The sequence below is a fragment of the Oncorhynchus kisutch genome, linkage group LG6, assembly GCF_002021735.2.
Source record: "Oncorhynchus kisutch isolate 150728-3 linkage group LG6, Okis_V2, whole genome shotgun sequence".
Taxonomy (NCBI): Eukaryota; Metazoa; Chordata; class Actinopteri; order Salmoniformes; family Salmonidae; genus Oncorhynchus; species Oncorhynchus kisutch.
In genome coordinates this window covers 60,157,557-60,182,429 of record NC_034179.2, presented here as the reverse complement: position 1 = coordinate 60,182,429, position 24,873 = coordinate 60,157,557, and the positions used below count along the sequence as shown (strand labels likewise).

The 24,873-nt window shown below is 43.7% G+C and overlaps 1 protein-coding gene across 4 annotated transcripts in view; it reads right to left on the bottom strand.

The window, feature by feature from the left end:
- Positions 1-11,428: 11,428 nt before the first annotated feature.
- The window catches only part of cramp1 (cramped chromatin regulator homolog 1), a 58,019-nt gene continuing 44,574 nt past the window's right edge, over positions 11,429-24,873 (bottom strand). For all 4 annotated transcript variants that reach the window (XM_020486090.2, XM_031827038.1, XM_031827039.1 and 1 more), the window contains 5 exons: positions 24,539-24,699; positions 24,123-24,315; positions 23,841-24,005; positions 19,176-19,321; positions 11,429-13,462 (listed from right to left, as the gene is read on the bottom strand). In XM_020486090.2, the coding sequence (XP_020341679.2) occupies positions 13,349-13,462; positions 19,176-19,321; positions 23,841-24,005; positions 24,123-24,315; positions 24,539-24,699 (779 nt within the window). In that variant the 3' untranslated portion in view covers positions 11,429-13,348. The remainder of the gene's footprint in view (positions 13,463-19,175; positions 19,322-23,840; positions 24,006-24,122; positions 24,316-24,538; positions 24,700-24,873) is intronic.

Here is a 24,873-nt window from a genome sequence, read left to right as displayed (position 1 = left end):
CATCCGTCTGGATAACCTACTTATGAAGCGTCGGTACCCTCATCGCTTCTTTCCCTCCCTCAGTGAACACTCTGTATCAGAGCCTGAACCCATGGAGGTAGGGGTCACACGCCTCCCCGCGGGGGAGCGAAGCAGATGGAAACAACTGGGTCTCTAATTGTGGTCAAGGAGGGCACCAGCTTCAGCATTGTCTGATACGTGCCAACTCGGGATCCACAAGAGCAGAGGAACGGTCATGTGACCTTACACCTCCTGGGGCAGGTGTGAGTATCCCATCTTCATCACTTTCTGCCGACCCCTTTTTAGTGTCGATCACACTAGCAGACTGTCCTTTGTGTACTGTTTCTACAGCGCTAGTGAATTCTGGTGTCGCGGGGAACTTTATAGACCAGACACTTGCCTCCTCTCTTAACATCACCTCATACCCGCTCTCCTCTCCGTTTCTGGTTCAAGCCCTTGATAATCGGCCACTAGGATCCGGGACCATCACACACATCACCACACCACTCCCCCACAACGTGCAGTCCATCCATCAGGAGAACATTCCCTTCATTAGTGCACCAGCTCACATGATCATCCTCAGCCTCCCATGGCTCCAACTCCCACCATCTCATGGTCGAGGATGAAAATCAGACTGGGCACCCGAATGCCGGAAGACCTGCTTTCCCGTCCCTTGTGGTTCCACGTCAGTTGAGAGTCCTGTGGTTGCTCCTCAGCCCAACATACCGGAGGTATACCTGGACCTGCGGGAGCTATTTTCCAAAACCCTGTCTCCCTCCTCATCGCCCCTGGGACTGTGCCATCGACCTGCTTGCAGGCTCTGCGCCCTGTGCAGATGCATCTACCCTCTGTTGGTGGCGAAACCAATGCCATGGGGGAGTACATCCATGAGGCGCTCCAACAAGGTTTCATCCGCAGGTCCACCTCGCCTGCGTCTGCAGGCTTCTTCTTCGTGGCGAAGGATGGAGGATTACACCTTGTGTATTGATTACAGAGGACTGAATGAGATGACCACCAAGTACCGATACCCTCTTACGTTGGTGCCGGCAGCTATCGAACAGCTCTGCGGGGCCCGATTCTTTACCAAATTGAACCTGCGGTGTACATACAATCTCATCCGCATCCGGGAGGGAGATGACTGGAAGACAGCTTTCAGCATAATGTCAGGTCACTACGAGTACTTGGTGATACCTTTCGGCTTAGCAAATGCTCCGTCAGTGTTCCAGGCATTCGCCAACGAGGTGTTCCGGGACATGCTCGGATGCCAGGTGGTCATGTATATCGATGACATCAGCTAGCTAGTCTACTCAGCTTCCTTGAAGTATTGCATCGCTCATGTCCGAGTAGTCCTGGAACGCCTTCTGGCCAACCAACTATACAGTGGCAAGAAAAGGTATGTGATCCCTTTGGAATTTCTGCATAAATGTTATGATATTCATCTAGGTCACAACAATAGACACAGTCTGCTTAAACTAATAACAAGCAATTATGTGTTCATGTATTTATTGAACACACTGTGTAAACATTCACAGTGTAGGGTGGGAAAAGTATGTGAACCCTTGGATTTAATAACAGGTTGACTCTCCTTTGGCAGCAATAACCTCAACCAAACATTTTCTGTAGTTGCAGATCAGACCTGCACAACAGTCAGGAGAAATTTTGGACCATTCCTCTTTACAAAACTGTTTCAGTTCAGAAATATTCTTGGGATGTCTGGTGTGAACTGCTCTCTTGAGGTCATGTTACAGCATCTCAATCGGGTTGAGGTCAGGACTCCTCCCGGGTCCCTCCAAAGGCGTATTTTCTTCTATTGAAGCCATTCTGTTGTTTTAGTTTTGGGTTGTTGTCCTGTTGCATCACCCAACTTGGGGCGGCAGGGTAGCCTAGTGGTTAGTGTTGGACTAGTAACCGGAAGGTTGCGAGTTCAAACCCCCGAGCTGACAAGGTACAAATCTGTCGTTCTGCCCCTGAACAGGCAGTTCAGGCAAGTCAGTTACTGTTCCTAGGCCGTCATTGAAAATAAGAATTTGTTCTTAACTGACTTGCCTGGTTAAATAAAGGTTAAATAAATAAATAAACTTCTGCTGAACAGCCTTACATTCTGCTGCAAAATGTCTTGATAAACATGGGAATTAATTTTTCTGTTGGTGATAGCAAGCTGTCCAGGCCCTGAGGCAGCAAAACAGCCCCAAACTGTGATGCTCCCTCCACCATACTTTACAGTTGGGATGAGGTTTTGAAGTTGGTGTTCTGTGCCTTTTTTTCTCCACCTACTGTTCCTTCCAAATAACTCAACTGTAATTCCATCTGTCCACAGAATATTTTGCCAGTAGCCCTGTGGAACATCCAGGTGCACTTCTGCAAACTTCAGACATTCAGCAATGGGTTTTATTGGACAGCAGTGGCTTCTTCCGTTGTGTCCTCCCATGAACACCATTCTTGTTTAGTGTTTTACATATCGTAGACTCATCAGAGATGTTAGCATGTTCCAGAGATTTCTGTAAGTCTTTAGCTGACACTAGGCTTCTTCTTAACCTCATTGAGCATTCTGCTCTGTGCTCTTGCAGTCATCTTTGCAGGACGGCCACTCCTGGTGAGAGTAGCAACAGTGCTGAACTTTCTCCATTTATAGACAATTTGTCTTACCGTGGACTGATACTTTTGTAACCCTTTCCAGCTTTATGCAAGTCAACAATTCTTAATCTTAGGTCCTCTGAGATCTCTTTCGTTCACATCACGCAATGCTTCTTCTGAATAGCAAACTCGCATGTTGTTGTTTTTTATAGGGCAAGGAAGCTCTAACCAACATCTCCAACTTCGTATCATTGATTGGACTCCAGGTTTGCTGACTCCAATTAGCTTTGAGAAGTTCACATACTTTTTCCAACCTACACTGTGAATGTTTAAATTATCTATTTAATATAGACAAGACAAATTCAATTTGTGTTTAGTTCAAGTACACCGTCTATTGTTGTGACTTAGATGAAGATTAGATCAAATTTGCTGACAAAGTTATGCAGAAATCAGGGTAATTCCAAAGGGTTAACATAACTTTCAGTACAGTGTAAAAAAGTATGGCAGAAGAATTGGAATTAGTTGTGTAACATAGATCATTAAGATGTCTTATCTGCACTATATAATATACTTTTTATTAGAATGTATCCCTTCGGACTCTGGTGTTGGCAGTTGCACTTCTTCCCTCAGCTGGGTCTCAGAGGGGGGAGGTCAGGCTTGTCTTTCACATGTCCCTGGTGCTATGCAGAATATCAGAAAGGGAAGAGGACAGGAGGGAACATTGTCTTATGGGAATGTCTTTACCTATTCTTTAAATGTGAAGGGATGACGTGATTAATGGGGAACCAATTACTTGTCTCCACAATGTCTGTGTGCCAGTCACTCCCTCCTTTGGCGTTTGGGGAGACAAGGTTTGAGACAACAGATGTGTGTGATAGTGTCTGGAACCATTGTATGTCATCAATGATGTTGCACTTATCCTGGGATAGTGTATGACCTAGATGCTCACTCCCTTCAGTGAGCATGTCCAGGTGTGTGGTCAAGAAGGGTTTTTACTTGAGATGGGAGTATCTGGAGATGACAATAGATTTATGCCAGTGGATGAGTTGGTATTGTTGTGCTATGAAGTAACAGGAACGAGATCGGAACCTTGTCTTAGGGGCCAAACTGAACGATAATTTATAGTGAATGCTATGGGGTACTCCTTTCTCATTTAAAAAGTCTCACCTTGTGACTTGTTCCAAACATCTGGTTTGTTATGTTGACTAGGGGGTGGATCTTTGCTATAAAATATCTCAGTAGCCTTTGTTGTCGCTCTCAACGAATCATCTGAGGGTGATTCTTTGACCAGCCATCGCTATTGCAAAGCTCTCACTAATAAAGATTCAGTAAGTATAACTCTGACTTGTGTGATAAGTTCGCTCCTCATTTGATAAAGAAATTAACCACCACATTGTCAAGGCAGAGAAGTGACAATTTCATCAGGAGGCTGTCTCCTTTCTAGGCTACCAGATCAGCCTGCAAGGAGTGATGATGGCCATTAATAAGGTAGATGCGGTCAGATCATGGCCAGTCCCAACTACCATTAAGGGCTTACAAAGGTTTTTGGGATTTGCCTCTCCTCTCTCATCAAGGGTGGTCCCTGTAGGTTGGGCTGGAGTCCAGCAGCTGACAAGGCCTTCCGCCTACTGAAGGGACGTTTCACCTTTGCCCCAATGCTCAAAACACCCAGATCCTACACTACCCTTTGTGGTGGAGGTGGATTCTTCAGAGGTGGGAGCTGTCCTGTCTCAACGACAAGGTAATCCACAATTTGTATCCTTGTGTGTTTTACTTTAAGAAACTGTCTCCTGCAGAGCAATTATTACATTGGCGATCGAGAGCTCCTGGCAGTGAAGTTGGCATTAGGAGTGGAGACACTGGCTGGAGGGTGCCAAGGACCCATTCGTCATCCTCACCGATCGGAACCTGGAGAATATATGGACAGGAAAGCGAGGTAGCTGAACCCGCGGCAAGCAAGTTTGGCCCTTTTTTCTTTGCTAGATTTGACTTCACGCTGACCTATCGCCCAGGTTGAAAGAACACCAAAGCCGATACCCTGTTCCATCTCTACGAGGAAGAACCTGGATGTGGAGGTCCTGGGCTGCCGTGGTTACACATGGTCTGTGGTTGTGAGGACGGTTGGACGTACTGCCAAATTCTCTTAAACGAGGTTGGAGGCGGCTTATGATAAACATTTACATTAAATTCTCTGGCAACAGCTCTGGTGGGCATTCCTGCAGTAAGCATGACAATTGCACGTTTTGGGTGCTCCCGCTTCTCCAGATCTGACGAAGTTGATGTGTTGGCCTTTGTTGGTGGAAGTTCTTTGTTTTGCTCCAATCCTTCTAGGATGTCAGCCAGTTCCCTCAAAACTTGACTACAGTGGCATTGTGTTGTGTGACAAAACTGCACATTTTAGAGTGGCCTTTTATTGTCCCCAGCACAAGGTGCACCTGTGTAATGATCATGCTGTTTAATCAGCTTATTGATATGCCACACTTGTCAGGTGGATGGATTATCTTGGCAAATTAGAAATGCTCATTAACAGGGGACAATGCTCACAACATATGAGAGAAATAAGCTTTTTGTGCATAGCGAACATTTCTGTGATCTTTTATTTCAGCTCATGAAACATGTGACCAACACTTTACATGTTGCATTTATATTTTTGCTCAGTATAAATAAGACCTAAGTCAGTGTGTCAAGTCAATGGCTGTGTCCGAAATCTTTGCCTACTACTCAAACTGCATACTAGTCGTACTATATACCATTTAGAACATTATGTTTAGTAAAAACTAATGCAGCAAGCAACAAAAATTAGCATACTAGGCTCATCTTTTTGGTACAGCGCGTCCCCTCAGCTGATTATCAGCTGTTGTCAAACACACATGGGTCTCAAGACAATTCTCTTCCTCAATAGTGTGCAGTAATTCTACTAGATGAAAAGACAAAATTAGTATGACACCCTAGCATTTAAAACATACGTTTTAGAAATTTCACACGTACTTTAGTTGTTTGCACAGAACTCAGACCAATGAAGACGCTCAAGTTTTTTTTATCCTCTCGATACAGTCACAAAAATAGTCCTGGCCTCTGAACCGTCCAGCTGTCTACTGGACACTATTCCTACTAAACTACTGAAAGAGCTACTTCCTGTGCTTGGCCAATATTAAACGTTTCCCTATCCTCCGGATGTGTAAAAATTGAAAAAGCCTTTGCTCAGCAACACACTACCTTCCTGAAGACAAATGTATACGGAAAGCTCCAGTCTGGTTATGTACGCCATCATAGTACTGAGACCGCACTCGTGAAGGTGGTAAATTACCTTTTAATGACGTCAGACCAAGGCTCTGCATCCGTCTTCCTGCTCCTAGACCTTAGTGCCACTTGACGCCATCGATTGCCACATTCTTTTGGAGATGGCAAACTCTAAACTGGTCTAGTTTTCTTGCATGGTTTAGATCTGTCGGAAAGATATCAGTTCATCTCTGTGGATGGTTTATCCTCTGACAAATCATTGTTAAGTTTGTGTTCCTCACAGTTTCGTTTTAGGACCACTATTGTTTTCAATATACACTATATGCTACCTCTTGGTTATGTCATTCGGAAACACAATGTAAACTTTTACTGCTATCTAGACGACACACAGCTGTACATTTCTATGGAACATGGTGAAGCCCCAAAATTGCCTATCCTGGAAGCCTATGTTTCAGACAAGGAAGTGGAAGGCGGCAAAGGTTTTTCTTTTAAACTCAGACAAAACAGAGATGCTAGCTCTTGGTCCCAAAAAAACAAAGATCACTGGTCTCAAATAAAACTGTAGGACCTCGGCGTTACTCTGAACCCTGAACTCTTTTGACGAACACATCAAAAATATTTAAAGAGCATTTTTCCCCCCATCTTTGTAACATTGCAAAAATCAGAAACTGTTTGTCAAAAAATTATACAGAAAAGCTTTTGACACTTCAAAAATTAAACTACTGCAATGCTCTACTCTTCGGGTTACCCAGATAAGACACTAAATAAAACTTAAACTAGTGCTAAATAGGGCTGCTAGAATCTTGACTGAAACCTACAAATTTGAACATATTACTCCAGTGCTGGCCTCTCTAAACTGGCTTCCTGTTAAGGGTAGGGCTGATTTCAAGGGTTTACTGCTAACCGACAAAGCATTACATGGCTCCTACCTACAGTAAATCTCCGATTTGGTTCTGCCGTACATACCTACACCTACGCTCATGATGCAGTCCTCTTTATTGTTCTTAGAATTTCTAAGCAAACAGATGGAGGCAGGGCTTTCTACTTTGGAGCTCAATTTTTATGGAATGGTCTGCTGATCCATGTCAGAGACGTAGACTGTCTCAACCTTTTAAGTCTTTACTGAAGACTCATCTCTTCAGTAGGTCCTATGGTTGAGTGTAGTCTGGCCCAGGGGTACGAAGGTGAACAGCAAGGCACTGCAGTGACGAACCACCCTTGCTCTCTCTGCCAGGCCCGCTCCCCTCTCTCCATTGGGATTCTCTGCCTCTGATCCTATTACGAAGGCTGAGTCACAGGCTCGCTCGTGCTCTCCCATGCCGTCTCTAGAAGGGGTGCATCAGATCGTGCCAGGCTTTTTACACAAAACTCGACTTGAATGGGTTGAGTCACTGGCGGGAACTTCTTGTCCGGTTTTGTGGCTCGTGCGGTGGGGGGAGATCTTCGTGGGCTATACTTGGCCATGTCTCAGTAGTAAGTTAGTGGTCTGTTGATATCCCTTTGGTGTGGTGGCTGTGCTTTGGCAAAGTGGGTGGGGTTATATCCTACCTGGTTTGCCCTGTCCGGAGGTAACTTCAGACTGGGCCACAGGAGGGCCCCCCCTCCTCCCAGTCTCCAGTAGACCTATTGCACTCTCTATAACCACTGACACTGGTGGTCATTTATGAACATCTGAACATCTTGAAGAAAAATCTTGGCTTAACGTTCATGTACTCTTATCTCCAACCAGCACAGCCAGAAGAGGACTGGCCACCCTTCAGAACCAGGTTTCTCTCTAGGTTTCATCCTTTCTAGGGAGGTTTTCCTAGGCACTGTGCTTCTACTACTGCATTGCTTGCTCTTACGGTTTTAGGCTGGTTTTCTGTATAAGCACTTTGACAACTACTGATGTAAAAAGGGCTCTATAAATACATTTGATTTGTTGATTGCTAATATACAACTTTTTTTTACATACCAAAAATGCCTACTATTTAGAACGCAAGCACGGGTATTCGGACACAGTGGCAGCCGACTTCAACTGGGTAAACACAGACACTCCATCCCTTTCCTTGCACCTCATTTGCCAGGATTGCATACTTTGCCATCTTGTGCTGGTATACCTCTTCGCACCTGTACTCGCAGCTTTTTCGCCTTCTCTGCCAATATCATGGTGTGGACCGAGAGTAGTGACAATGTCAGGGGGAAGCTTAGCAGTCTGTCCAGGTCAGCACGCATTTCCCACGTCCTGGCTTGTTCTAGGATGCCATCTTTCTTGGCTCTGCCTGCTCCCAGTTCTCCAAGCCTGACGAAGTTGATGTGGTGGCCTTTGTTGGTGGGAGTCATCTTTTTCCTCCTCTCCTTCGAGGATATCAGCCAGTTACCTCAACTTGGTCATGCCTCCATCTGTTTTTTAACCTTTAACTAGGCAAGTGAGTTTAATTTCTTCCATAGCCTGCATAGGAGTTTTGGGTACATTTTATAGACCTTGTATGGAAATCCATTTGGACCAAGTACCGATCTGGCCTTTTTCACCACGACTTCCCTCCATGTTGGAACTCGGGTTGGTCGATTCTCAGGCACGGTCCAAAAGGATAGTTCCTTCCCTGGTAGGAGTATGTTTCTTTGAGGTAGGTACCCTTCTATCTCCACCTTAATTGCCTGAAGACTGCCAGATCTCTCCCCTTCCAGTGTAAATTAAATTAAGTGGAAGTGGTTGGAGATAAACTTGGCCCTCTCCTTTGCGGTCTCCCGTCTCCTTGTTCTTGCCCTTTCCGCATTCAGGAGTGACTTCACGGTTACTCTGTGTCCTGTAGTTCCTTTCGCGCTTTTTCGTTGTGTGGCATCTGCCTCCCTAAAGCACTTTACGAGTGACTGCAGTTCTTTGCAAAGCCTTAAAACCTCCACTTTCTGTCTGTTGGGTTGCCCGTTGCTCTCTTGGCCTCTTCATTGTCAAATCTTTCACTGCACAAGCTTGGACAGGGAAGTGAGTGTCTTCTCCACATTTCCCAAAAGTGTTATTTCGAAGATGTTGTCCATGGTATCATCTAGCTGTTGCCAGACTGCTTTGTTGTTAATCTGTGGCCACTTGACATTCCTTGCTCTGGGTTCCACATCCTCTGGGGTCTCTGACTTTCTCCTCCTCCTCTGAAGGCGTGGCAGCCTCCAAGTTTTTCAGATGCGGAGAGGTCTTCAGCACTGTGGTGCGTTTCCTGACTGGAAACCTCCTGCGTCTCACCAGATACCAAGTCTGTGCACTGCTGCTTTGTTGGCTCAGGTCAGCACTTCGCCTTCGTTTGGTGGATTTGTAGTCCTTTTGTTCCTACAGTTTTATGCAGGGGCATCTTGTTACACTTCCTACAAGCCTTGTCGTTAGTGTTATCCGTCCACCTAAACCCCTCTCGGAAGGCCCTGGGGGTATGGTTCCTTTTGGCTTGCTTGGGGTTGCCGCCTCGCAGAGTTGCTAGCCCAACTCACCCCGCACTAGACTTTCCTATTACTCATCGGTCTCTCCAGCATCACCATTCTCTAAAACGGATTGAATGTTTTTTTTCTCTCAATCGACACACATCACCCCATAACGACAAGGGAAAAAATAGTTTTGAAATATTTGCATTTAAACTGATATCACATTTACTTAAGTATTCAGACCCTTTACGCAGTACTTTGTTGAATTCACCTTCGGCAACGATTACAGCCTAGAGTCTTGGGTATGACTCTACAAGCATGGCACACCTGTATTTGGGGAGCTTCTCCTATTCTTCTCTGCAGAGCCTCTCAAGCTCTGTCAAGTTGGATGGGGAGCGTCGCTGCACAGCTTTTTTCAGGTCTCTCCAGAGGTGATTGATTGGGTTCAAGTCCGGGCCACTCAAGGACATCCAGAGACTTGACCTGTTGGAAGGTGAACCTTCACCCCAGTCTGAGGTCCTGAGCAAGTTTTCATCAAGGATCTCTGTTCTTTGCGCCGTTCATCCATTCCTCGATTCTGACTAGCCTCCCAGTCCCTGCTGCTGAAAAACATCCCCACAGCAGGATGCTGCCACCACGATTCACCGTGGGGATGGTGCAAGATTTCCTCCAGAAAGTGACGCTTGGCATTCAGGCCAGTTCAATCTTGGTTTCGCAGACCAGAGAATTTTGTTTCTCATAGACAGAGTCCTTTAGGTGCCCTTTGGCAAACTCCAAGCGGGCTATCATGTGCCTTTTACTGAGTAGTGGCTTTTGTCTGGCCACTCTACCATAAGGGCATTATTGGTGGAGTGCAGCAGAGATGGGAGAACCTTCCAAAAGGACAACCATCTCCACAGAGGAACTCTGGAGCTCTGTCAGTGACCCTTGGGTTCTTGGTCACCTCTCTGTGCCTCGACACAATCCTGTCTCGGAGCTCTACGGACAATTCCTTTGACCTCATGGCTTGGTTTTTGCTCTGACATGCATTGTCAACTGTGGGACCTTGTATAGACAGGTGTGTGCCTATCCAAATAATTTCCAATCAATTGAATTTACCACAGCTGGACTTCAATCAAGTTGTAGAAACATCTTCAGGATGATCAATTGAAACAGGATGCACCTGAGCTCAATTGAGTCTCATAGCAAAGGGTGTGAATACTTATGTAATTTGTAATACATTTGCAAAAATGTCTAAACCTGTTTTTTTTTTTTAGGTTGAGCAAAAAAACAATTTAATACACGTTAGAATAAGGCTGTAATGTAACAAAATATGGAAAAAGGGAAGGGGTCTGAATACTTTCCAAATGCACTATATGTGTAGAATGTCTCACCCATGTGGAAGCTAAGTGAATATAAAACAACTTACCGCATTTTAGCAACTAGGTAATGTCAGGGCAATTTCTGCCATTGATTCTGCTTGTGAAATAACCACACCTCTGAGTGACACTGATGGAATAGAAAAGAGCGGGAGGCTCATCTGTTGACCTTCAGAGACACAGCCTTTGGAATGAAAAGAACTCAGTTGAGTAAAAAAAAAAAAAACATTTGTCCTCTATTAGCCCATCCATGCTCTTCAATTACTATTATTTTTGTAATTGCACATTTCCATACAGCATTTACCCCAGTGTTTCACCCAAAAAGATTTGTCTGTTTTCAGCTTTGCAGACCGGCATCTGTCTCACTGGCTCCGGTGGACCTGCTCTCACTTAGGGCCAAAGCCAGACCACTTGTTCTTTTCAGATAACAATAGCTAACTGTGAACTAAACACCTTCTCGATTATGCAGAAGTTGTTGATTCTGCTCTTCAAAAGTCCTCACCATCAGCCCTAGCTACGTAAATACAATTTCCCTCGTATAACATAAGGTTGTATATACTAGTGAGGACCTGAGCTCCGCCGTACCCCTTACACTGTAAAGAGCTTTGGTGTCTAGAAAAGTGCCATGTAAGTCTAATTATGAAAGTGTTTTGCCATATTCCATGCCTTTATACAAATGGAAACTGGTACAAAATACCAAAAAAGTGGACTGCAAGGCAACGTTAAGTGACTAAAATAAATGTCAATTTGTTTTGTCTACATGCCATTTTAAAAATACAGATATTGAAGTAAACCTATTTTGGGTTAAGAAAAGTAACCAGGAGTACGAGAACATAAGCTTGCAAGCGGACTTTGAATAAGACATCTGATTACCCTTTTCATTTTGTTGGTTTTATTATAGCTAATAAAAAAAAACGAATCATTGATGGAACACTAGATAAAAGAAATGCATGGCTCTAGTCTCCCCCGCAAGCCGGTTGGCATACGCACACCACCTCATCTGATTGGTCATTGCCCGCGAACCATAAAACGCACAATATCACACTAACTCTGACTTTGTGGCTAAAGTAACTAATGACGACCAATTTTGTATGGGCCTAATTTTTTACATTTTTTATTAAACATTGTTAAACACTCCAATATTACTGCTGATATATTATGGTATTTTTCTGAAATTACAATGCAAAAATATTACATAGCTCATTTTAAAACAATTGTTTCTCAACCGGTTTACAATAAATAGTCCAAATAAGAATAATTTACAGTATTATGTTACAAAAGCGCAGTGAATACTGGAATTGTTATAGATTAAAGTTACACAAAGAGAAAGGACTCCATGCCCCAATTTAAAAGACATCTGCTACAGAAGTCTTTAGACATAATCCACATTTGTAGCTTGAACATTTATTTTAGTGTGTTAAAAAATAAAAATGACATTTAGTATTTGAACATTGTGTCAATGTGATTACTCATATCAAAATGCTTAGCTGACATCTAGGCATTGGGTGTGTCCGAATTGGCAACCTATTCCCTACATAGCATACTCCTTTTGACCTGGGCCTTATAGGCTCTGGTCAAAAGCAGCGCACTATATAGGAAATAGGGTGCCATTTTGGACACAGATAGTCCTGGAAACAAGCTTCATAATTTCTGGCATTTGCTGCAATGTAGTCAGGTAGGAACTCGAGTGTAGTAATCTGATGCCAGACTGCATAGTTGATGATACAAACATTGGTTGATGCAATGCAACATCTCCAATTTAGTCATCCTGGAGCGTGACCATATTTGTGTCAAAAAACCCACATAATATGATTGATCCTTTAGTCAGCTGGGGACCTCAAACACACCCCTCGACTGACAACCAACCAGGCATCATAGGATAGAGTGCCGTGTGGTGTTAAACAAAAGCACACAAGGGTTGCAATTCAGTAGGGAGCAAAGTTACAAAACACTTTGCTACAGAAAACTGAAATGAGCTTTTAGGAAGTTTCAAAGCATTGGTTGAGAAGAAAACACAGGGTGAGTTAGAGTAGATGTTCAAGTGGAGTGTCAAACTTTTTTGCATTGATATGGAGGGAGGGACACGAATGCTTGGCCTGGGATACAAATTCATATCAGTTCCACTCATATGGCTTGTTCAGTTTCAACAGATTAAATTATTAAGTGGTGTTAGTTCACGTGGACGTATTAAACTGACAAGACGGAGAAGGACACGCTACCAGCAGTTCAGAAGTTCATCAGTAGTTATTTTCAAGTTTGTCTGACATTTACATTTTGCATTCAAATGTCTTCGGTTTGATATTTCTCAGAGGGAAGAGGGAGACAAGAGGACAAGGACAGACCCCGTCTTTTGTTCATATATGGCATTGTTTTTTTCTTTACATGAGGTTGTGTTTTGTAAACGGGATTCATATTTTTTTAAATATTTTTTTAAGGGTGGCTCGCTAGGCAGAACAGACAGAATGGTCCAAACAAACAAGCCAGATGGAACCCATCAGAATCGGTTGAAATCGATTCCAAACCAATCAGAACCAGTTAAAACCGGTCCACAGGCCTTCAGAACCCATTAGAAACCATCAAAGAGTTTAAACCTGTTCCAGTTGGACTGTGCCAAGGTAGATCTGAGTGCTTCTTCTGTTCAGGCCAATGGCCTTGGTTATTGCACTTTCTTTCACAAACTATATAGGTGAAGGAGTGTCTCTCCACCCCCAAAATCCTTGCACTTCTGAAGGAGTGGGAGGGGCAACTCTGTGACAGACAGATCCTAAACCCTGCCCCAGATTATTTCAAATTTATGAGGGTGTGAGGTGCGGCTCTGTGACAGCCAGCTCCTGTGCCAAATCGTTGAAGCGGGCGATGTAATCCACGCTGCTCTCACTCATCATGCAGGCCAGCTGGGTGTCTACCTGCAGGGATGAAGATAACCACATATTAGATAGTCACTGAATGGCTGAAGAACATGCTTCCAGAGTATTGACAAGGGAGTGACCAACATCAATGAATTTGTTATAAAAAAAAATACTACAATATAATGGATTCAAACTCTAAACAAGATGCCCAGTGACACAAGCCTACCAGACGAGATAAGTGACTTGCATTCTTTGAGGCAAGCAACAAACACTGAAGCATGCATGAGAGCACCCGCTGTTACGGACGACTGATCACACTCGCCGTAGCCGATGTGAGTAAGACCTTTAAACAGGTCAACATTCGCAAGGCCAGACTGCTTGCAAGGATGTGTACTCCGAGCATTCGCTGACCAACTGGCAAGTGTCTTCACTGACATTTTCAACCTGTGTTTCAAGCAGTCCCTGTGCTCAAGAACACCAAGGTAACCTGCCTAAATGACTACTGACCGTTAGCACTCATGTCAGTAGCCATGAAATGCTATGAAAGGCTGGTCATGGCTCACAACAGAGAACGCTGTTCATTGACTGCAGCTCAGCGTTCAACATCATAGTGCCCTCAAAGCTCATCAATAAGCTAAGAACCCTGGGACTAAACTAGAGGTCGGCCGATTAATCAGGACCGATTTCAAGTTTTCAGATCAATTGGAAATCGGTATTTTTGGACACCGTTTCTTTTTACACCTTTATTTAAATCTTTATTTAACTAGGCAAGTCAGTTAACACATTCTTATTTTCAATGACGGCCTAGTAACGGTGGGTTAACTGCCTCTTTCAGGTGCAGAACGACAGATTTTTACCTTGTCAGCTCGGGGATTCAATCTTGCAACCTTACAGTTAACTAGTCCAACGCACTAACCACCTGCCTCATTGCACTCCACGAGGAGCCTGCCTGTTATGCGAATGTAGTAAGCCAAGGTAAGTTTCTAGCTAGCATTAAACTTATGTTATAAAAAACAATCATAATCACTAGTTAACTACACATGGTTGATGATATTACTAGTTTATCTAGCATGTCCTACGTTGCATATAATCGATGCGGTGCGTATTCACAAAAAAGGACTGTCCTTGCTCCAATGTGTACCTAACCATAAACATCAATGCCTTTCTTAAAATCAATACACAGAAGTATATATTTTTTTACCTGCATATTTAGCTAAAAGAAATCCAGGTTAGGAGGCAATATTAACCAGGTGAAATTGTGTCACTTCTCTTGCGTTCATTGCACGTAGAGTCAGGGTATATGCAACAGTTTGGGCCGCCTAATTTACCAGAATTGTACGTAATTATGACATAACATTGAATGTTGTGCAAGGTAACAGAAATATTAGATAAAATACGGAACGGTTCCGTATTTAATTGAAAAAATAAACGTCTTGTTTTCGAGATGATAGTTTCCGGATTCGACCATATTAATGACCTAAGGCTCGTATTTCTGTGTGTTATTAACTAAGTCTATAATTTGATAGAGCAGTCCGACTGAGCGATGGTAGGCACCAGCAGGTTCGTAAGCATTCATTCAAACAGCACTTTCGTGCGTTTTGTCAGCAGCTCTTTGTTGTGCATCAAGCATTGCGCTGTTTATGACTTCAAGCCTATCAACTCTCAAGATGAGGCTGGTGTAACTGAAGTGAAATGGCTAGTTAGTTAGCGCACGCTAATAGCGTTTTAAACGTCACTCGCTCTGAGCCTTGGAGTGGTTGTTCCCCTTGCTCTGCATGGGTAACGCTGCTTCGAGGGTGGCAGTTGTCGTTGTGTTCCTGTTTTGAGCCCAGGGAGGAGCGAGGAGAGGGACGGAAGCTATACTGTTACACTGGCAATACTAAGTGCCTATAAGAACATCCAATAGTCAAAGGTTAATGAAATACAAAATGGTATAGAGAGAAATTGTCCTATAATAACTACAACCTAAAACTTCTTACCTGGGAATATTGAAGACTCACGTTAAAAGGAACCACCAGCTTTCATATGTTCATGTTCTGAGCAAGGAACTTAAACGTTAGCTTTCTTACAAGGCACATATTGCACTTTTACTTTCTTCTCCAACACTTTGTTTTTGCATTATTTATTTGAGGCTAAATTGATTTTATTTATGTATTATATTAAGTTAAAAAGTGTTCATTCAGTATTGTTGTAATTGTCATTATTACAAATAAAAAATAATTCAAAAAACATCTGATTAAATCAGTATCGCTTTTTTTTTGGGTCCTCCAATAATCGGTATCGGCACTGAAAAATCATAATCGGTCGACCTCTCCACTAAACATCTCCCTCTGGAACTGGATCCTGGACTTCCTGAAGGGCCGTGGTAAGGGTAGGCAACAACATCTGCCATGCCGATCCTTAACATGTGGGCCCCTCAGGGGTGGTGCTTAGTCCCCTCCTGCACTCCCTGTTCACCCATGACTGCGTGGCCAAGCACAACTCCAACACCATCATTAAGCTTGCCTGATCACCGACAATAATGAAACAGCCTATAGGGAGGTGGTCAGAGACCTGGTAGTGTGGCAAAAACCTCTCCCTCAACGTGATCAAAACAAAAGGAGATGATCATGGACTACAGGAAAAGGAGGCCGAGCATGCCCTCATTCTCATCAATGGGGCTGAAGTGGAGCAGGTTGAGAGCTTCTGTCCACATCACCAATAAAACTATCATGGTCCAAACTAGGGCTGGGCAGTATACTGTGTTTTTCTATATACCGTTATTGATGCACAGACCGGTTTGGGTTTTTACTTTAGCGTCTATAACGGTATTGGAATGTTTAGTTTGTTAAATGTGATACGGCGTGTGTAACGTCCATTTGTTTAGGTTTATGCCGCAACTTGAGTCATCCCTCTCCGCTCTCTTTCCATGCCGCTTTCCACACAAACCTAGTCCCAACCAGTCACTCAAAGAGCGCATTTGTTGTCGCTTGACCACGAGACACATTCGTTCAGGCTGCATGGTCAATGCAACACATGCAACAATGTTGTTTTCAATTTAATCTTAATATAAATCCACAAGTGTTCTATAATTCCAATATTAGTTTGTTTTAGCCACTAATGCTAATCGCTAGTTAGCTGGCTAGCTAACGAGCTAAGCTAATAAAAGTACTGAGTCAGAGCAAATGTAGCTGGCTAATACAGCCTGATACCAGTGTTGGTGGAGGCCTAAATCAGCATGTTGTTTGTGTAACAGTATCTTCTAAATCAATGAGGAATAGGCGAAGCATGAATATGTTGGCTACATGAATAAAGATTTAATGTAGCCGAAGATTATAGGGTCCACGGAACATCACTTCGGATCCTACCCTGTCACATAGAATAAACATTCTATTTCCATGATTCCAAAAGTTCACCCAAGCGTTTATCTAAAATTGCAAGATTTGGAAAAAATTAAGGCCTAGTTTTTTTGCCCATATATCATGGCAATGACCTCAATTGAGTGCAAGAAATGCAGAAATTGATGGAAATGCAGGAAATTTTTAGGTTGAATTGAACAGTATAAAACAATCAGAACGGAGAAAGCCCCACTGAAATAAGTGTGTGTGGTCACACTTTTATTAAATCAAAAACATACTGTCAAATTAGAAAAATACCATACACGATATATTTTGGCAATATAGCCCAGCCTTTGTCCAAACACAACAAGACAGTTGTGAAGAGGGCACGACAACACCTATTCCCCCTCAGGAGACTTGAAATATTAGAAATGGGTCCTCAGATCCTCAAAAAGTTATTCAGCTGCATCATTGAGAGCATCCTGACCGGTTGCATCCCCGGTAAGTGCTCGGCCTCTGACCGCAAGGTGCTACAAAGGGTAGTGCGTACGACCCAATACATCTCTGGGGCAAAGTTTCCTGCCATCTAGGATCTCTATACCAGGTGTCGTCAGAGGACGGCCATAAAAATTGCCAAAGACTCCAGCCACCCTAGTCAGACTGTTCTCTCTGCTCCTGCATGGCAAGCGGTACCGGAGCACCAAGTCTGGGTCCAAAAAGCTCCTTAACAGCTTCTACCCCCAAGCCATAAGACTACTGAACAGCTACTCAAATGGTTTCCTGGACTATTTGCATTGACCCCACTTATTTTTTTATGTTGCCACTACTCTATATTTATGATCTATTAACTAGTCACTTTATCCCTACCTACATGTACAGCACCAGTCAAAGGTTTGGACACGCCTACTCGCCTATTCCAGGGTTCTTCTTTATTTTTTACTCTTTTCTACATTGTAGAATAATAGTGAATACATCAAAACTATGACACATATGGAATCATGTAATAACTCAAGTGTTAACAAATCAAAACACATTTTATATTTGAGATTCTTCAAAAACAGCCACCCTTTGTGTGATGACAGCTTTGCACACACTTGGCTTTCTCTCAACCAGCTTTATGAGGTAGTTACCTGGAATGCATTTCAATTAACAGGTGTGCCTTGTTAAAAGTTATTTTGTGGAATTTCTTTACTTCTTAATGTGTTTGAGCCAATCAGTTGTGTTGTGACAGGGTAGGGGTGGTGTATAGAAGATAGCCTATTTGGTAAAAGACCAAGTCCATATTATGGCAAGAACAGCTCAAATATGCAAAGCGAATTGACAGTCCATTATTACTTTAAGACAAAGGTCAGTCAATGTGGAAAAATTCAGGAACTTTGAAAGTTTCTTCAAGTGCAGAAGCAAAAACCATCATGCGCTGAGGAAACTGGCTCTCATGAGGACCACTACATGAAAGGAGCAGCCAGAGTTACCTCTGCTGCAGAGGATAAGTTCATTAGAGATAACCCAGCCTCAGAAATTGCAGTCCAAATAAATGCTTCCGAGTTCAAGTAACAGACATCAACTGTTCAGAGGAGAATGCATGAATCAGGCCTTCATTGTCAAATTCCCAAAGAAACCACTACTGAACAACAGTCAATAAGAATTAGAGACTAGGCTACCACAGCATTCTGCAGCGATACACCATCCCAACTGGTTTGCGCTTAGTGGGACTATCATTTGTTTTTCAACAGGACACTGACGCAACACACCTCCAGGCTGTGTAAGGGCTATTTGACCAAGGAGAGTGATGAGTTCTGCATCAGATGACCTGGCCACCACAATCACCGGACCTCAACGCAACGGAGATTATTTGGGATGAGTTGGACCGCAGAGTGAAGGAAAAGCAGCCAACAAGTGCTCAGCATGTGGGAACTCCTTCAAGATGGTTGGAAAAGCATTCCAGGTGAAGCTGGTTGAAAGAATGCCAAGAGAGTTCAAAGCTGTCATCAAGGCAAAGGGTGGCTATTTGAAGAACCTGAAATATATTTTGATTTGTTTAATACTTTTTTAGTTTCTACATGATTCAATATGTGTTATATCAAGTTGATGTCTTCACTATTATTCTACAATGTAGAAAATAGTAAAAATAAAGAAAAACCCTGGAATGAGTAGGTGTGTCCTGAGTAGGTGTGTTTGACTAACCTGTACCCCCTCACGTTGACTTGGTACCCCTTGTATAAAGCCTCATTCTTGTTATTTTGTTGTTCTTTTATTTTTTTACTTTAGTTTAGTAAATATTTTTCTTAAAACTAGTGTTGGTTAAGGTCTTGTAAGTAAGCATTTCACGATAAGGACACCTGTTGTATTTGGCACGTGACAAATACATTTGATTTAAACAGTAAAGAAACAAAAAGGTTAAAATCGTGCAAGGGAGGGATGTAGTAATATGCTTCCTACTGGGGTGGTCTTACCTCCGCTACGTCTGGCAGGCCGCGGGACTGAAAGGAATCATGGGAGTTGCAGTCCAGAAATCTGGGTCCGAGGAGGGCTGTTCCACTGGAGGGGCCAGAGGGAGTCAGGGAGCTTCGTCTGCCCTTATCAGGGGACACCAGGCTCGCTGTTGGGGAGGGGGGGGGGGGGGGTGAGTTAAAATAGTTTGAAATTGAGACAACACAATTCAAGACAATCTCAGCTGAGCTAATGCTTCTGGGCTCAGAGTAATCCTGCTTCAATTGGCTTCATCATCAGGTTCAGTTCAATAGAAAATCATCATTGCCAGAGACTGGTGATAATGGCTGCGTGTGCGTATATACTGTACGTGTGTTTGGATTCATGCAGTTGAAGTCGAAAGTTTATACATACACCAGCCAAATATATTTAAACTCAGTTTTTCACAATTCCTGAAATTTAATCCTAGTAAAAATTGTCTGTCTTAGGTCAGTTGGGATCACCACTTCATTTTAAGAATGTGAAATGTCAGCATAATAGTAGAGAGAATGATTTATTTCATCACATTCCCAGTGGGTCAGAAGTTTACATAAACTCAATTAGTATTTCCTTTACAATCAAATGCCGACCGCATTATCTACCAAGATAATTCTCTCCGATTATTATCACAGTCCTGTACATCTCCCCCCCAAGCAGACACCTCGACGGCCCAGAAAGAACATTGGACTCTATGTAAACTGGAAACCACCTATCCTGAGGCTGCATTTATTGTAGCTGGGGATTTTAACAAGTTTAATCTGAAAACAAGACTCACTAAATTTTAATCAGCACACTGAATGCACGACCCGGACTGGGAAAATTCTGACCACGACTCCATTTTGTTGCTCCCAGCCTATAGACAGAAACTAAAACAGGAAACGCCCATGCTCAGGTCTGTTCAACGCTGGTCCGACCAATCTGATTCCACGTTTCGATCACGTGGACTGGGGTATGTTCGGGATAGCGTCGAACAACGATGTATACACTGATTCGGTGATTGCACTTGCTAGTAAACTCATCGGTGAGGTTGTACCAACAGCAACTATTAAAACCTTCCCCAACCGGATAGCAGCATTCGCACAAAATTGAAAGAGCGATCCACTGCTTTTAAATTAGGGCAAGATGACCGGAAACATGACCGAATACAAACAGTGTAGCTATTCCCTCTGCAAGGCAATCAAACAAGCTAAGCGTCAGTATAGAGACAAAGTAGTCGCAATTCAACAGCTCAGACACGAGAGGAATGTGGCAAGGTCTACAGTCAATCATGGACTACAAAACGAAAACCAGCCCCGTCGCAGAGCCCGATGTCTTGCTCCCAGACAAACTAAACAACTTCTTCGCTCACTTTGAGGACAATACAGTGTCACTGACATGGCCCATAACCAAAACCTGCGTACTCTCCTTCACCAGAGCAAACATGAGTAAAACATTTAAACGTGTTAACCCTCGCAGGGCAACCAGCCCAGACGGCATCCCTAGCCGTGTCCACAGAGCATGCACAGACCAGCTGGCTGGTGTATTTACGGACATATTCAATCAATCCATATCCCAGTCAGCTGGTCCCACATGCTTCAAGAGGGCCACCATTGTTCCTGTTCCCAAGAAAGCTAAGCTAACTGAGCTAAATGACTACCACCACGTAGCACTCACTTCCGTCACCATGAATTGCTTTGAAAAACTAGTCAAGGATCATATCACCTCCACCCTACCTGACACCCTAGACCCACTCCAATTTAGTTAACGCCCCAATAGGTCCAGACGACGTAAATCACACTGCCCGAACCTATCTGGACAAGAGGAATACCTATGTAAGAATGCTGTTCATCGACTACAGCTCAGCATTTAGTGCCCTCCAAACTTGTCATTATACTTGACACCCTGGGTCTCAACCCGCCCTGTGCAACTGGGTCCTGAACTTTGACGGGCCACACCCAGGTGGTGAGGGTAGGAAACAACATCTACACCCCGCTGATCCTCAACACTGGGGACCCCCAAAAGGGTGCGTTCTCAGCCCGCTCCTGTACTGCCTATTCACCCATGACTGCGTGGCCATGCACACCTCCAACTCAATCATCAAGTGTGCAGACGACACTACAGTGGTAGGCTTGATTACCAACAACAACGAGACGGCCTACAGGGAGGGGTGATGGCCCTCGGAGTGTGGCGTCAGGAAAACAACCTCACACTCAACATCAACAAAACAAAGGAGATGATCGTGGACTTCAGGAAACAGCAGAGGGAGCACCCCCCTATCCACATTGACAGGACAGTAGTGGAGAAGGTGGAAAGTTAAGTTCCTCGGCGTACACATCATGGACAAACTGAAATGGTCCAACCACACTAGGTCCTTTGCTGTTCTGAGATTGATTTGCACTTTTCGCACCAAAGTATATTAATCTTTATGAGACGGAACGTGTCTCCTTCCTGAGCGGTATGATGGCTGCGTGATCCCATGGTGTTTATACTTGCATATTGTTGTTTGTACAGATGAACAAGGTACCTTCAGGAGTCTGGAAATTGCTCCCAAAGATGAACCAGACTTGTGGAGGTCTACAATTTTTTTCTGAGGTCTTGACTGATCTCTTTTGATTTTCCCATGATGTCAAGCAGAGGCAATGAAGGTAGGCCTTGAAATACATCCACAGGTACACCTCCAATTGACTCAAATTATGTTAATTAGCCTATCAGAAGCTTCTAAAGCTATGACATAATTTTCTGTAATGTTCAAGCTGTTTTTTAGTATATATGTAAACTTCTAACCCACTGGAATTGTGATACAGTGAATTATAAGTGAAATTATCTGTCTGTAAACAATTGTTGGGAAAATTACTTATGTCATGCACCGAGCAGATGTCCTAACCGACTTGCCAAAACTATAGTTTGTTATCAAGAAATGTGTGGAGTGGTTGAAAAACTAGTTTTAATGCCTCCAACAGTATGTAAACTTCCGAATTCAACTGTACATTCATATAAATAAACACAACTGTACATATACATATACACATACATACAGTGGGGCAAAAATACATTAAATCAGCCACCAATTGTTTATGTTCTCCCACTGAAAAAGATGAGGCCTGTAATTTTCATCATAGGTACACTTCAACTATGACAGACAAAATGAGCATTTTTTTCTCTCCAGAAAATCATATTGTAGGATTTTTCATAAATTTATTTGCAAATGATGGTGGAAAATAAGTATTTGGTCAATAACTGAAGTTTCTCAATACTTTGTTATATACCCTTTGTTGGCAATGACAGAGGTCAAACGTTTTCTGTAAGTCTTCACAAGGTTTTCACACACTGTTGCTGGTATTTTGGCCCATTCCTCCATGCAGATCTCCTCTAGAGCAGTGATGTTTTGGGGCTGTTGCTGGGCAACACGGACTTTCAACTCCCTCCAAAGATTTTCTATGGGGTTGAGATCTGGAGACTGGCTAGGCCACTCCAGGACCTTGAAATGCTTCTTACGAAGCCACTCCTTCGTTGCCCGGGCAGGGTGTTTGGGATCATTGTCATGCTGAAAGACCCAGCCACGTTTCATCTTCAATGCCCTTGCTGATGGAAGGAGGTTTTCACTCAAAATCTCACGATACATGGCCCCATTCATTCTTTCCTTTACACGGATCAGTCGTCCTGGTCCCTTTGCAGAAAAACAGCCCCAAAGCATGATGTTTCCACCCCCCATGCTTCACAGTAGGAATGGTGTTCTTTGGATGCAACTCCGCATTCTTTGTCCTCCAAACACGACAAGTTGAGTTTTTACCAAAAAGTAATATTTTGGTTTCATCTAACCATATGACATTCTCCCAATCTTCTTCTGGATCATCCAAATGCTCTCTAGCAAACTTCAGACGGGCCTGGACATGTACTGGCTTAAGCAGAGGGACACGTCTGGCACTGCAGGATTTGAGTCCCTGGCGGCGTAGTGTGTTACTGATGGTAGGCTTTGTTACTTTGGTCCCAGCTCTCTGCAGGTCATTCGCTAGGTCCCCCCCGTGTGGTTCTGGGATTTTTGCTCACCGTTCTTGTGATCATTTTGACCCCACGGGGTGAGACCTTGCGTGGAGCCCCAGATCGAGGGAGATTATCAGTGGTCTTGTATGTCTTCAATTTCCTAATAATTGCTCCCACAGTTGATTTCTTCAAACCAAGCTGCTTACCTATCTATTGCAGATTCAGTCTTCCCAGCCTGGTGCAGGTCTACAATATTGTTTCTGGTGTCCTTTGAAAGCTCTTTGGTCTTGGCCATAGTAGAGTTTGGAGTGTGACTGTTTGAAGTTGTGGACAGGTGTCTTTTATACTGATAACATGTTCAAACAAGTGCCATTAACACAGGTAACGAGTGGAGGACAGAGGAGCCTCTGAAAGAAGAAGTTACAGGTCTGTGAGAGCCAGAAATCTTGCTTGTTTGTAGGTGACCAAATACTTATTTTCCACCATAATTTGCAAATAAATTCATTAAAAATCCTACAATGTGATTTTCTGGATTTTTTTCTCTCATTTTGTCTGTCATAGTTGAAGTGTACCTATGATGAAAATTACAGGCCTCTCATCTTTTTAAGTGGGAGAACTTGCACAATTGGTGGCTGACTAAATACTTTTTTGCCCCACTGTACATATAAAAGTATGCGTGTCCGTCTTACAAAGCAGGCAGCCAAATGAAGAGTCAGTGGAGTCGTTGGGGTACCACTGAGGGTCGTGGCTGGGGGAAGGGATCCAGCCTCTGGAGGGGCTGACTGAGGTACAGGGTAGGAGCTTAGAGCACTCACTACCATTCAGCTTGGCAGGAGAGAGGGATGCCTCATCACCTGAGATAGAGCGACAGCACGAGAGAGAGATGTAAACAGATCAGGCTACACTACAAAAACAGTACAATATCTTATTTTAGAAGCACACGCACCTCTAACAACGCCCCCTTCACTTACCGTAGTGTGCAGAGTTGATAGCCAGCTCAATGATTGAGTCACTGATGTGTGTTTGCGGCCCTCCAGGAGCCATCGCTTCCTCTGGGGGTCCCGGGAGAGAGATGTCCAGCAGAGAAGCCACGCTGGGCGGGGAGAGGAGCGAGTCACCTGCTACTCCTGGAGACGGAGGGGGGAGGCCGTTCTGCAGCGAAACCTGGTGGAGGGTTAGGGAAAGAATGATACAGGGTTAGAATTAATGTGTATATATATGAATATATGAAAATCTGTGCTCTTATTGGACAAGTTCCTGTAGCACCTCCCTTGTCCAAAACAGTGTCCGGCCTTTTGAATACGACCCATGTAGAGATAGGGTACATTGTCTTTTAGATCTCGCCATATGACCGTTTCTCTTTCCCTTCTTTCAGCGTTCCACTCACCTCAGAGGCCTGCTGGAGGAGCTGTGGCTGGGGAGGACCAGCATACACCACGCCAGGGTGAGAGGTTGAGATGGGCCTTCCGTCTGGACTGGGAGCCTCCAGCTCTCGACAGGGGCTGCCTGGGATGATGCCTGCTGACTTGGCTGCCAGGTCAATGGCACCTGGATGGAAAAACATAGAATCAATCATCACCCGTTAAATTGTCAAGAGTCTGAGTACGCTAATTTCCAGCATCAGTGGGCCTGGCCTAGGTGGGCCTTAAAATAGAAGATGTACTAAAAAGGTGAAAAACAAGAGAAAAATAAAACATGACCAGGGCCTAAACCGAACACCCA